The following is a 15475-nucleotide window of genomic DNA, read 5'->3' on the forward strand; positions in this document are numbered from 1 at the left end:
GTCATAATACAAAAAAACTTTTCCCCCCAGATGCCATGTTGTAGGTTTTGAATAAACCTTTGGCAAGGTGCATTGTACATTTGTACATGTCAAGATGGTCTTCTGGTTTGATGAAATAGACTGTGTGCTGTCACACTGCTGGTTTCCAATGTATACTAGACTGACCAATTAAAACTGTGAATTCACACCGGCCAGGTTAATATCTCAAGTTGCTACCGATAATTATTCAGACACTGAATATTGGTGGTTACGTTCAGAAGCAAAACAATTAACTTCAAATGTACACACTTCATTAACAAAGCTCTAAAGCATTAAAACTGTGTATATACGGCAGCGCTCATAGAAGATCAACTGATCAGGTCCAATTGCAGAGCAACATTTGAAAATCTGAACTTTAATCTTTAACTGAATTCATCCTTTTCACATAAAAGTTGTCAGTATATAAATAACTGCATATCTAGTCTTCAGCACTGACTTTACACAAAAATTATGTACTAAGCTTTAACTATCAAATGTCTTTAGTGTATTTTTAAACATTTTCAACAGTATAGTATTGACCGTATAAATGAGGGGTTCAGTACCAACATTGCCTTTGTTTTCATCATAAGAAAAGGAACACTTAGGGAGTATCTCTCAATAGGAATTTATTTAAAAGCAATGCTTTCTTTACTAGATACTTTATAAAAAGGTTAAAGAGCCTAGATATAATACATTGTTTTGCTGGAGCTTGTTCTTAAAACTCTCAAGGTGAGTTGCAAGGAGAGAGAGTATCCCATAGAGTACACATAATGCATTATATACAAAACATCTACATGTTTCCTCCTCACCACTCCAAAAACAAATACGATTCAAGTATTATTTCCAAAGTTATGCCAAAAATTATGGCAAACGTTTGCATAATTTGGTTAATGAAATAAATAAAAACAATTTGGATCTTTGCAAGATGTTTTTATTATGCTGATGTCCAATGTTGTAAAGAATTTTATGCTTATGGATTGGGACTAGATAGAATTTGTAGTAACCGGGATACAATCTCTTTAAATATATAGACAATGATAAAAGTACAGTTCAAGCTATATCGTACAGCATCTTTAGCAGCATGCTTCAGCAATGCTGATCTACCGTCAATAACAGAATGTACATACCTCCATAACAGTCAGTCAATCAGATCAGGCTAGTCCCTCCTCCATATACAACTGTATGACATCAGATTATCATATTTGTTTTACATAAACAGAGCAATTGTTCTGTGCCACAATTTTGTCCCATAGGGATTCTGTAGAATATACTGGACATGGCTAGTGCCATATTAGTTTTTGTTTTTTAAAAAAAAAACTAAAAAAACTAGACATTTACAAACATGCTTTTGTTAAAATGTACAAGGCATCCATTTGGTTTGATTACTAGCAAGAACCAAATGAAAGCAAATTACAGCTTTTAATTACCCTTACTTAGTTCGATATATACAATAGATGTTACAGTTATGTACTCTTTACAGCAACTCTTTCCTTTACACTTTTAACTTGAGCCAGCATATTGAAGTCTACTTTTACTCGACTAAGCACCACTGTGGGTTGCATATGCTGAAGTTGCTTCTCAGCAAGCTCAAAACAATCGGAGTGTGACTTGTCCATTATTATTTTTATGTTCTTAAGAACGTGGAGAGACAAGGGAGTAGCAAAGTTAGTAAGGGCTTGATGTTCGGTACGTCCCATACTCAATTTATCCGCAGCTGACTGTTTGGTATGGTCAACAGGAACTCTTAAGGTTTTGTCATCTATAACAGGGTGGCTTGCTGATGAGCTGTCCTTGTCACCTAACACTACACTTGATGAGATTAACCCATGATCTGCCCTTTTTCCAGTAAGAATGCGTGATGGACCTTTATTAGCCAAAGCTTTTTTCTTCTGCTTCAGAGCAGATTCTTCAAGGAATTTTAAGAATGAGAATTCAAATCCCATGGGTTTAAATGTACTAAAGTCAAAAGGTTTTTGATGGTGAGCCTTGTGTGAACATGGGTTGTGCTGTGGAGCAGCTTCTTTCACATCGAGAGTCCGGACTGAATTGACTTCCGACAGCTGCTCAGCATTTTCCATTATCAAATTCCTTTTCTTTTTACTCTGCATGCATTCTTTTTCTGTATCTGAGATAGTCAGGTGACCGTTTGACCTTTTCTTACAAGACTGATAGTTATTTACATTAGTAACTTTACTCTCAGCAATCATCTCCACAGTCTCCTCCAGTTCAGTTTGAATGCAAGCGGAAGCACTGGCATCAATCAGTTTAGCATGAAACAATTCTGAAAATTCTTCAGCGGTCTTAAACGAGTCATCATTTTCAAGTTTCTTACTGAAAATTTCAGTTTCACTTAGCTCGGTCTGCTGTTGAATCGCTGCTGCATTGACAGCATTCTCCACCAATCCTTCTTCATGGTTGATGACATACTCAGTTGATGCTTTGCCTTGCATACTCGCAGATTTCCTGCAAGTTACCAGATGACTGTGGAACTGACTTACAAATGTATTGGAAATTTTGTGATGAATCCTATAATGTTTTACTAGACTGCATTCACTGGTGACCACTGAGGAACAATTCTGAAACATACATGGATATTGCTCTCTCAAAGATGTGTTGCTACATATGGCCAAGGCTTGGGCCTTACTTTTAAGAGTATATTTAGCAACTTTTCTAGAGCTGCAAGACTTATTACCATCAATTTCACTACTTTTCATAATTTTGCGATCTGATGTGAAACAGTCCCTTGATACTGGTCTAGGTTTACTCTGACTTATGATGTCTTCATTTTCACTAACTTCTTCAGGTCCTAAATAACTATTTTCGTCAGACAGATCATCCTGATCGGCTGTTCTCAGAATGTTTTCTTGGTCTGTTATGATTCTTCTGGGTCTCATCAAATGAGACTGATGAAGTTCTCTGTGCTTTGTAAAGATGTGTCTTAAAAGGTTAGACCGAGTTGCATAGGTCCGATCACAGCCTTCACAATCACATTTAAAACAAGTCGCATCCATATCACTTTGCTGACTTTCCACATCTAAGCCATGAGCTATCAGAAGGTGCTTAATAAAACTCCAGAAAACTGTAAACGAAGACACACAATCAGCCTGGTCACAATGAAACTTTTCCTCACTGGTGGAAGATAATATTTTCCCCATTTCATCTAAAGTGAGATTATGAAGTTCAGAATAGTGTTTAATTAGGTCAGTGAGACCTTGGAAAATTCTACAGCAATCATCAAGCTGACATCGGAACTCACTGACTTGGACATTGACATTTTTGGTGGTTTCTTGTTTGATCTGCGTGTGAAGTAAGTGTTGGTCAGACTGGTGCACAGCTCGATAATGCAGTATTAAGTTTTGCTGAATAGCGAAAGCTGCAGAACAACCCTTGTGGACACACCTGTAAGGTTTGTGAAATTTATTAATGTCACATTCGGTTCTTATTTTTGTAATTGATTTCCTGCACTTCCTTTCTCCTGGCATCTTAGTAAGCTTCTCTGTACCTGCATCTTTATTAGCTTGCCTTAAATTTTCACTTTTCCTTTTCTGCACTGACACATCCTTCTGATGCAGCAACACATCTTCTGGTCTGTGTTGGTCGAAGGAGGACTCATTTCTTCTTTTCTCATGTACATAACCCTCTTGTGGCGCTGTTGCCACTGGTGAGCCCCATTGCAACCCTGCAACCATGGGCGAGGGGTCCTGCGGCCCTGCTGCCACGGGCGAGGGGTCCTGCGGCCCTGCTGCCACGGGCGAGGGGTCCTGCGGCCCTGCTGCCACGGGTGAGGGGTCCTGCGGCCCTGCTGCCACTGGCGAGGCGCCCAGCGGCCCTGCTGCCACGGGCGAGGGGTCCTGCGGCCCTGCTGCCACTGGCGAGGCGCCCTGCGGCCCTGCTGCCACTGGCGAGGCGCCCTGCGGCCCTGCTGCCACTGGCGAGGCGCCCTGCGGCCCTGCTGCCACTGGCGAGGCGCCCAGCGGCCCTGCTGCCACTGGCGAGGCGCCCAGCGGCCCTGCTGCCACTGGTGAGGCGCTCAGATGCCCTGCTGCCACTGGCGAGGGGCCCAGAGGTCCTGCTGCCACTGGCGAGGCGCCCTGCGGCCCTGCTGCCACTGGTGAGGTGCCCAGAGGCCCTGCTGCCACTGGCGAGGGGCCCGGAGTTCCTGCTGCCACTGGCGAGAGGCCCAGAGGTCCTGCTGCCACTGGCGAGGTGCCCAGAGGCCCTGCTGCCACTGGCGAGGTGCCCAGAGGCCCTGCTGCCACTGGCGAGGTGCCCACAGGCCCTGCTGCCACTGGCGAGGCACCCAGTGGACCTGCTGACACTGGCGAGTAACCCTCCTGCCCTACTGCCACTGTGCCCTGTGGCCCTGGTGCCAGTGGCGATGCGCTCTCCAGCCCTGCTGCCACTGGTGAGGCATCCTGTGGCCTTGCTGCCACTGAAGTGCCCTGCGGTCCTGCGGCCACTGGCGAGGCGTCCTGCACCCCTGGTGCTATTAGTGAGCCATCTGCTGACTTGAATGCTACTTCAGAGATAACCTGTGGGCCTAAAGATATAATTGAGACATCCTGCAGCCCTGCTGATAGTAGTGAGATATTTGGTGGTCCTGATACTAGTGGCAAGATACCCTGAGCCTCTGTAAGTAAGATAGCCTGTGGAATTGCTGGTAGCGGTGTTACACATTGTTGCACTGTTGGCAGTAGAGGCACATCCTGCAGTCCCTCCGATATTGGTGATACATTTTGGGGTCTCGCTGATTGCAACAACACATCCTGTGGCCATGCCAGTAGTGGTGAGACAGCCTGCAACCCTGCTGATGGCGCAAGGCCACTGTGCGGTTCAACTGCCAACAAAGAAGCACCCTGAGGCCCTGCCAGGAGCAATGGGGTATCTTGAGGCCCTGGTGCTGGCACCAAAGCCTCCTGTGGCATTACTGATTGGGCCAAATCATTTTGGAGTTGTGCTGGCAATGCTGAGCAATCCTGTAGGCCTGCCAGCAGCACTGAACTATTCTGTGGCATTCCTTGATTATACAATATAGTCTTTGCATTTTGAGTGCTGTGCAAATGGAGACTAATTTCTGAGTTAATCACATTAGGTCCTGCAGTTACTGGCTCCAATTTATGCTGTTCTGTGGATTGTTTCTCCTGTGACCCATTCATTCTGGGTTGTGAAATGATTTCCTGCATTGGTGGTACAGTATCCACAGCTTTATAATAACCCTCGGATTTTCTGCAGTATGCCCTTTTAATTCTCAGTTTTACTAGCTCCTCCCGTGTTACCTGATGCATTGACTGGTAGTGGGCTCGGAGGTTAGAGTTCCTTGTAAATGTTTTCTGGCAGTTAGGAACGTGGCATCGAAACGGAGCAAATCTAGTCTGATACATCTTCATTTCCATTATCTGCTCCTTAGAGTACTGATGAACCTTGACATAATGATTGGTCAGAGCATCTTTAGTCATTGCACTATAGATACATCCACCTTCCTGACAGATAAATGGTTTAATGAGATTCACTTTCAGTTCTTTGTCATTTTCATCAGCCTGCAACGATGTATTTGTTTGTGTTTCTGTCAAACATGGATCGATTATGTTTGGACTATTGGTGCAATCACTCATTGGTGTGTGTGTCAAGATGTTCATAGAAGCAGTAGGCCTCCCTGAACTTGAGGTAGGGCACGGTGCACCACTTCTGTAAAGCTTCTCATCATATTCCAAATTTAGATTTTGCAAGCCCAACAAAAGTTCGGTTATGCTTATATCTAATGTCTTGGAGTCTTCAGAGTGAGATGAATTATGATTGCTATCAATCTCTGCAAGGGTGCCATTTGTAAAAAATATAGTTGGCTCACAGCTGCTTTCCAAATTTTGAGGGTGAATCTCATTACCAACAAAACTTGTTCCCGAACAAAAATTGGATTCTAGTGTCTGCTGCAAGGGCTCACAAGATGAATAGGCACCTGAGCCCTTAGTAACATCTAACATTTGTGGGACCTCAGCGTTGAGTGACATGTCTTCACCAGCCACAAATGACCCTGGGCTACACACAGTTGTTAGCCCCTGTGATATAGTTATGTTGGCGGCACTGTCCTCCACAGTACTCATCCCACATCTGGGTTGAAAGGCCTGCTCAATTATTTCAGTCTCAAATGTTCCAGGAAGGCCAGTGACCTGGGGAGTCTTGCTTGGATCAAATAAAGCAGAACTATAGTTATTCTCCTGTGTCGGTGGAAAAAGCTCATGAGCAGCAAATGAAGCTGCACTGTCCCCCATTTCCAATGATTGAAGGAATGTTTCGCCAGTCAAGAATGTATCTGGGACACAAGGAGGTTCAGGTCTCTGAGGGATGAATGCACTCGGTGAAAGAATCTTTTCTGTTTTGTATAAAGCCTGCCCATCCTTCTGCTCCACAACTGAAGAACTTTCCTTTTTATCGTAAGGTTTACAGATGGCGCGCCGTGATAAATGACCACCGAGAGATTTGGGATTGGAAAATTCCCTGTAGCACCTACTACAGATAAATTTGTCACCTTTGATGATTGCAGGCCATTTTGCACGCTTATTGTGTGTGTGCTTTCTCCTCCTGGATTGCGATACATTTTCATTTTCAACAGTTAAAACACTGGGAATGAGTTGCTGATAAATAGCACCTGCGTCCAAGGTGCTTTCAGGCGTCATACTTAAGCTTTCCTCATTTGAAACACACAATTGGTTTGGACGGTCTTCCTGATTCTGACATTTCAAAGGATTTCTAACCCGTTGAATTTTTGATGTGTTCCGTTGTTTTTTCAGTGTTTCATAGTACTCGGGATGGGTAGCCTTGACATGTTTGCTGACACTACGTGATGAAGTATAGCTTCGATTACAGCCGGCAACCTTACAGCTAAACATTTGGACTGCTTTTGTTGCTTCACTTGGTTTGGTTTCTGCAGTAAGAGTATCCTCTCCTTTAAACGTTGTTTTTGGTAAAACACCATGAGTCAAACTCATACTAGTCTCTTCTTCACTCTTCACAGTTACACCAAAGTATGTGTCCTTTGGAAGGTGACTCTGTTCTCCGCTGTATGACAAGGCATTTAGTTCTTCTGACATGGTAGATTTGGATTCAACAGTTTCACTTGCAACACAATCAATAGCAAAGCCATTCTGGTAAGTGTCAGGCTGACTACATGGTTCATCTTCCATCTTTATTTGTAATAATTGGTTAACCCGATCAGCTCTATTTGGATCAAGCTGGCTTGTTTCAAAATGTGAACTCTTTTCAACTTCAATTTTCACACAAGCATGTGTGACGTGATCAACTTCGTGATTTTGCAATTCACTCTGGGAGTAATAAATGTTTCCACAGTTTGAGAATTTGCAAGAATATGAGGAAGTGTGGTAATGCTGTGCCTCGTGATCATATAACAAATAAGACTCAGTAAAGATTCTTCCACAATTCTGAAACATGCATTTAGCTTTGAACAGTACATGTTCTTTCCTGTGTCCTACCAATTCAGAGTATGTACCAAAGCTTGCATTACACTCCAGCTGTATACAGACATAGGGTTTAGGGCCACAATGAATTTGCAAATGTTCATTAAGGTGAGAAACACTGACAAAGCGTCTCCTACAATACTGACAAACAACTTTATTACTCTGCATTTTAAGAAACTGTTTTGCTTCTTCATCATTACCATGACCTTTCACATGTGCAATTAAGTTTTTAAAATACTTAAAGGTTTTGGTACAGATAGTTACAGGACAGTTATGATCTTCAGTGCAGTCGACTTTTTGTGTAGTCATAACTGCAGGTTTGTAAGATTTGTCTTTTCCTTCATCATCAGAGCCATCACTATCACTGAAGACTACAAAATCCTCACTGTATAGGCTGTTTCTTTTAATTGGACGATGTTCTTGCGTGTCTATTTCAGCCAGCTTTTTTCCTGCATTACTGTCGGACATGTTCTTAGGAGGTCTTCCAACTCTCCTTTTTGGTTTGATGGAAGCTAGTCGTTCTTTACAAGATTGCTTAATGTGAAATGTAACATGTGGAACAAAAATCTCCTTTTTCTTAAAACTTTTGGCACATATCGGGCAATAATAGTTTCCCTCCTTCATGTGTGTTTGAGCATGACGGATAATGCGGTGTCCCAGAAACTCTCGGTCGCATAATACACAATACTGCATATAGGCCTGCCAATTTTTAAATCTGGCAGATACCACACCTTTCGCAAATTTACCTTTTTCCTTCATTCCAATTTCTTCAGACGAAGTCTTTTGTACTTTTATCACGTCACTGTAAAATTTAGGAAGTCCATTCAGCATATGTTCTTTTGTAGCAACTTCAAGGTGGCTTTCATTGTTTTCATCAAAGAGATCACTGTCGTTAAGTTCATCTATGGAAGACACAATGGATGCTTCCTCTCCCATTAATGCAAGACAATGGCGTTTCAGAGTCTTCCAATCCCAAAATTCAGGATCAAAGGGCCAATGTGTTTTTAAAACAAGCAAGAGTTCGCATCTCAGTGAGTTAGGGATCGGACCGTTTTCATCATCATATTTCTGATCTGGCTGGTTGTATAAAGTCTCAACAGCATAATAAGCTTCCACTGTAGGTTCTAGCAGGAACTCGGTCAGCTGGCATGCACGTCTGACCTCTAAATAATCAGGTAACAAGCATGATACTGTCTTGCAAATTGACGTCTTCACTGTGGGACTTTCATTTGATTCCATGCGTAGTGCTCTCACACAGAGTTCGATACAAGCTGAAAGCCCAGTTTCCCCTGCCTGTAAAGTAAAACATAAGATATTATATCTTAAATATAAGCCATTGCCCAGATTTGATAAGACGACAAGAACAGGATGTGAACTTGTGGCTAATTGTTTACATTATCTTAATACGGTTTTGCAGCAATCAGCGGCTTAAAATAATCAAAATGCCGTCCAAAACACAACAATCTAATACTGTAGATATTTGTATATTTAAAAGCTACAATCAACAGCAAAGGCATGTCACCCTCACTGCTGGCGACAGTTAGTAACATGAACTTTATTTCCCTCATGCCAATAGTAGCAGGGCTCCATTTACTCTTGGGTTGTAGATTATATTATTGTATCCATTTCATGGGGATCGGGACCAATAGGAATGCAAATGACAAAGCAATGCAAGTATAACACACCACCTTCTCAAACCTACCAGTGCAAAAAGAATACACCTTGCATTTTTGTTTGAACGGTCTGTTTATTGTGCTGCTTGGTAGAGTCAAGATTGTTGCGTGGATACGTACACGCACATTTGTTGCAATATATTCTCATAAGCACAGAATAGGAACAAAGGAATTAGGAACAGAAGTTTGGCAATTCAGCCCTTCCAGCCTGCTCCACTATTCAATCAGATCATGGCTGACCTCTTCCTGGTCTCAAGTCTACCTCCCTGCCTGTTCCCCATATCCCTTTAATCCTTTTTCTTTAAATCAGAAATATATCCATCTCCTTCTTGAAACCATTTAATGACTCCGATTCCACTGCACCATGGGGCACTGAATTCTACAGATTCACCACGCTCTGCGAGTAGTTTCTCCTCATCTCAGTTCTAAAGCTACTGCTTCTCAACCTGTATCTGTGACCTCTCATTCTAGATTGCCCAACAAGGGGGAACATTTGGTCTACGTTTACTTTATCAATCCTTTTAGAGTCTTATATACCTCGATCAGATCCCCTCTCATCTTTCCAAGCTCCAGCAAGCATAAGCCCAAACTGTTTAATCTCTCCTCATACGTTAACCTTTCCATGCCCGGAATCAATCTGGTGAACCACCTCTGAACAGCCTCCAATGCCACCACATCGTTGCTCAAATAAGAATGAGGTAATTTGGCTGAAAATGTCACTTCTGATTAGTTAACAGAGCTATCCAGTTAGTTATCCACTCCTACTCCATCCCCTTAACTTTGAAATTGTTTCTTTCTTCAAGTATCTTTTCAAATTACTGCAATTTGTTAGTGCTCGGTGCATTTTAATTTTAGTGATGAATTTAGGAGCTGTCTCAGTTATAACCATTAATCTGTAGGAATTAGTGCGACACAATGACTGTACTGATGGACAGCAAAGCTCAGGATTCATGCAAACATTGATCCAGTGACCCAGGGCCGGGATTCAAACCCAGGTCCTCAGCGCCATAGGCAACAGTGCTAACCATTGTGCTACTGTGCCAAATCATTTTTACTTCTTATAAATAAATCCATTGCACTGCTATTGTTGTCAATTCATGTAATCCCCACAGTACAGAAGGAAGCCATACGGCCCATCGAATATGCACCAACCACTAAAAGAGAACCCAAACTAGGCTCACTCCTCTGTAACTCCACTTAACCATTGGATACTGAGGGGCAATTTAGAATGCCAATCCACCTATCTGCACATTTTTGTACTGTGGGAGGAAACTGGAGCATCCGGAGGAAACCCACAGGGGACACAGGGAGAATCTGCAAACTCCCCAGTCACCCAAGGTCACAATCAAACCAGGGTCTCGAGTGCTGTGAGGCATCAGTGCTAACCATCGTGCTGATTCATTTTATGGCTCAAAACCAGGCTGTTTCCCTCTACGTAATTTTTAAAATTCAAAGTAAATATAATCCAAATTCATGATTTATGAAAATTATACATAATTTACCACTTATTCTCATTCCTTTTAAAGTCGCTACACAGCATGGTTAATGATTTTACACCAGCGAGGTGCATATGCTATATCTTTGAGGACGCTAGTTCTTTCAAGGCATTATTCTAGTGTGTGCCTTTCCATACAGTCCGTATACAACTTCCACATAGTACTATTTCCTTTTCACCCTAGATCAATGTTGCATAATTGCTAATCAGAAAATAAAATCACTTTTGAAAAGGTATATAATGGTCAAAACAGTTTGAAGCATATCTATAATTGGTTTCACTGAGCATTTCAGAAAATGCATATATTAGACATTTATTAATAAAAAACCTTAATTGAACAATATTCCTTTATGTATATGGAACATGGGGAAAGTATTAATGTAGTGATTGCCCAAATTAAAAGTAACTACATTCCTTAATTTGTTCACAGCATAATGGCAAATCTGCAAAATTAATATCACTTCACGACTTGGGCAAATCCCACCCACACTAGTGACTTTATTTGTCTCTGAACTTAAAAGGAAGAGGTGGATAAACCAGGAAACTGTAGGGCTGTCAGTCGAACATCAATAGTGGCAAGCTTTCAGAAACTATCATCTTGAAAAAGCATGAGTTAATCAAGTATAAGCAGAATGCATTTGTTAAAGAGTAAATTGTGCCTGGCTGACTTGGTTACATTCTTTAGTGAGGTAACAGACTGTTGTTGAGCAAGATAAATCTGAAAATAAGGACTTTCGGAAGGCACTCAACAAAGCATCATACACGATGTTAATTAGGAATGGAAGCAGGAGAATGGATGTGACATTGGTGCAGTAACAGGAAGTAGGAGATGGTGATAAATAGATGTTTGCCAGATAGGAGGTGATTTGCAGTAGTGTATTCACTCCGAGTGAAGCTATGGTCCAAAGTAAATGGTTTTGATAAACAATTATTATCTATGCTGATGGTACCACTTCATACTTCACCACATATTATCTTAGACTTTAAACACGGCAGACTGCCAAGACACAACCCTGCCCAAAGGGCATGCAGCTGGAGTCCTCTGATCCCGAGTGACCAGAACCAAACGGCACTAGCCAGAGTTCTCCAACTCTGGAAGCTGCAGGGTGGTGCAGTGGTTAGCACTGCTGCCTACGACATTTGAGGACCCTGGTTCGATCCCAGCCCTGCGTCACTGAAGTTTACATATTCTCCCCGTGTCTGTATGGGTTCCACCCCCACTACCCAAAGATGTGCAGGCTAAGTGGATTGGCCACGCTAAATTGCTCCTTAATTGGAAAAAAAAATTGGGTCACTAATTTTATTTTTTAAAAACTCTGGAATCTGCACATTAAAGGGAGACTAGCTGTCTCAGTTTAATATGAAGATTTACCAAAAGGTGATCATGCCCACAATGGACGGAATTTATATCGCAATGTCTCGCGAGATTGCTTTAGGTCTTGCAAGGGGTTGCAAGCTGGGTAGATCTCGGAAGCGGGGTTTCCTGGTTTTCATTGGCCACGCTGCGCAACAGTGAGCTGACTTTCAATGCACCACCCTTTGGGCGGGGAAGTGCCAAGGTGTCCCGGTGGCTATTAGATTGCGTCCTATCATGAAATATCTTTGGCTAACAGGGTTAAGGAAAATCCCAAAGCCTTTTATTCATATACAAGGAGCAAGAGGGTAACTAGAGAAAGCTTGGCCCACTCAAAGACAAAAGAGGGAATTTATGCGTGGAGTCAAAGGAAATGAGTGAGCTTCTTAATGAGTACTTTGCATCGGTATTCAACAAGGAGAGGGACATGATGGATGTTGAGGCTAGGGATGGATGTTTAAATACTCTAGGTCATGTCGGCACAAGGAAGGGGGAGGTTTTGGGTATTCTAAAAGGCATTAAGGTGGACAAGTCCCCAGGACCGGATGGGATCTATCCCAGGTAACTGAGGGAAGCGAGGGACGAAATAGCTGGGGCCTTAACAGATATCTTTGCAGCATCCTTGAGCACGGGTGAGGTCCCAGAGGACTGGAGAATTGCTAATGTTGTCCCTTTGTTTAAGAAGGGTAGCAGGGATAATCCAGGGAATTATAGACCTGTGAGCTTGACGTCAGTGGTAGGCAAACTGTTGGAGAAGATACTGAGGGATAGGATCTATTCACATTTTGAAGAAAATAGACTTATCAGTGATAGGCAGCATTGTTTTGTGCAGGGACGGTCATGTCTTACAAACCTAATAGAATTCTTTGAGGATGTGACAAAGTTAATTGATGAGGGAAGGGCTGTAGATGTCATATACATGGACTTCAGTAAAGCATTTGATAAAGTTTCCCATGGCAGGTTGATGGAAAAAGTGAAGTCGTATGGGGTTCAGGGTGTACTAGCTAGATGGATAAAGAACTGGCTGGGCAACAGGAGACAGAGAGTAGTGGTGGAAGGGAGTGTCTCAAAATGGAGAAAGGTGACTAGTGGTGTTCCACAGGGATCTGTAATCGGACCACTGTTGTTTGTGATATACATAAATGATCTGGACGAAGGTATAAGTGGTCTGATGAGCAAGTTTGCAGATGATACTAAGATTGGTGGAGTTGCAGATAGCGAGGCGGACAGTTATAGAATACAGCAAAATATAGATAGATTGGAGAGGTGGACAATCCAGGCAAATGCAAGGGGTGCATTTTGGAAGATCTAACTCAAGAGCAGACTATATGGTCAATGGAAGAGTCCTGGGGAAAATTGATGTACAGAGAGACCTGGGAGTTCAGGTCCATTGTACCCTGAAGGTGGCAACGCAGGTCGATAGAGTGGTCAAGAAGGCATACAGCATGCTTGCCTTCATCAGACGGGGTATTGAGTACAAGAGTCGGCAGGTCATGTTACAGTTGTATAGGACTTTGGTTAGGCCACATTTGGAATACTGCGTGCAGTTCTGGTTGCCACATTGCCAGAAGGATGTGGATGCTTTAGAGAGGGTGCAGAGGAGGTTCACCAGGATGTTGCCTGGTATGGAGGGTGCTAGCTATGAAGAAAGGTTGAGTAGATTAGGATTGCTTTCATTGGAAAGACGGAGGTTGAGGGGAGACCTGATTGAGGTCTACAAAATTATGAGAGGTATGGACAGGGTGGATAGCAACAAGCTTTTTCCAAGAGTGGGGGTGTCAATTTCAAGGGGTCATGATTTCAAGGTGAGGGGGGAAAAGTTTAAGGGAGATGTGCGTGGAAAGTTTTTTTACGCAGAGGGTGGTGGGCGCCTGGAATGCTTTGCCAGCGGAGGTAGTAGAGGCGGGCACGAAAGCATCATTTAAGATGCATCTGGACAGATATATGAACGGGTGGGGAACAGAGAGAAGTAGACCTTGGAAAATAGGCAACAGGTTTTGATAAAGGAACTGGATCGGTGCAGGCTGGGAGGGCCGAAGGGCCTGTTCCTGTGCTGTAATTTTCTTTGTTCTTTGTTCTATAAGCAAGAAATTATTTAGTGGCAAATTATTGGCTTTGAATAGTAATATTAATTGCAACAGATCAAAACTATGATAACCTACCTAATAATCATTAATGTGATGAATTTCACAGCGAGGAGAGAAAAAAATGTCAATTTTCTAGTCAACCTTCCAGCATTAGCCGTGTAATACACTAGCTGGATTCATTAGCTTTGGATTCTAACCCTACATTCTGATTGGAGCACAATCTAAGCTGATACTTCAGAGCAGTACTCACGGACATCTGCACTGTCGAAGAGCCAAATGAGATTCAAAATGTCAGCCTATCTACCGTCCAGATGGATATAAAAGAGCCAGTTGTGCTTTTTAAAGAGGTGCAGTGAGTATTCTGACCAATACTTATCCGAACTGAAAACATTAATTAATCACCAAACTGGTCATTTATCTAATTTGCTGCTGGGGATAGTGCTTTGTGCACATACTTGCTGACAAAATAACAGTGACCAACTTTCAAAGGTAATTCATAATAAGCTGCGCAGTATTTTGGGAAATCATGAGAATGTGAAAGGCGTTATATAAATTAAAGTTCTTTCCTCTTTCTAGAATTACATTCTCCTGTTTGCACAAAAATAAGATCTCTTTCTCTAAGGCAATCAGAGATGGACAATGAACGTTGGTTAGCCAGTGACACCACAGCCCATGAAAGAGTTTTTAAAAAGTGCTCAGCTGTTGATCACAGACCAGTTTACAGCACCAGGGTTTGTTTTTTCCTCTCATACATCTATACTTGCTGTTATACATTCAAATCAAAAATGATGAAAATTAGTTCTCAAATATAGCATGCAGTGGAACTTTGCACAATAGATTATTCATACCTCTGATTGTATGACCTTAATAAGAAAGAAAATATGATAAACTGTTTTCGACAACATAGAGAACTGCCGACAGCACTCCAGAAAGGTCTGTGTGGAAGACTCTGCTCGTTGTTGTAGTTTGCTCCAGAAGAGTGTCAGTTCCCTGAAATTAAAAGTATTTAGCTGTTACTGATTTCACAAGATCAGAGCATGTGGAGTCAGGGGACAATTAGGAGCATGGAGAGCATACTACTGGCTACAAAACAGAAGAGAGTAACTACTCAGCTAGCAATTGGTACAAAGTGCTGTTCCACAAGCATCAATACTGGGACCATAGCTGTTTACAATTTATTTAGAAGATTTGGACTCTGGAATAAAATATAACAAAGCTTTTGTGGACACCAAATTATAGGGTGTAGTTAACACGGAGGAAGAATGTGACAACATACAATAAGACGTGAATAAAATTGCTCAATGGTTGAGTGTATGCAAAATTAATTTCATTGGAAATAGTTGGCTTGATAGTACAGATTGTGAACATTGTTGGAAAAT

The 15475-nt window shown here is 42.2% G+C and overlaps 1 protein-coding gene across 1 annotated transcript in view; it reads right to left on the reverse strand.

Annotated features, from left to right (window-relative positions):
• Positions 1–627: 627 nt before the first annotated feature.
• The window catches only part of LOC119962633 (zinc finger protein 292-like), a 263804-nt gene continuing 248956 nt past the window's right edge, over positions 628–15475 (reverse strand). The window contains exons 7-8 of the mRNA XM_038790532.1: positions 14945–15086; positions 628–8780 (exon numbers count right to left, since the gene is read on the reverse strand). Of these exons, the coding sequence (XP_038646460.1) occupies positions 1482–8780; positions 14945–15086 (7441 nt within the window). The 3' untranslated portion in view covers positions 628–1481. The remainder of the gene's footprint in view (positions 8781–14944; positions 15087–15475) is intronic.

The sequence above is a fragment of the Scyliorhinus canicula genome, chromosome 1, assembly GCF_902713615.1.
Source record: "Scyliorhinus canicula chromosome 1, sScyCan1.1, whole genome shotgun sequence".
Classification (NCBI taxonomy): Eukaryota; Metazoa; Chordata; class Chondrichthyes; order Carcharhiniformes; family Scyliorhinidae; genus Scyliorhinus; species Scyliorhinus canicula.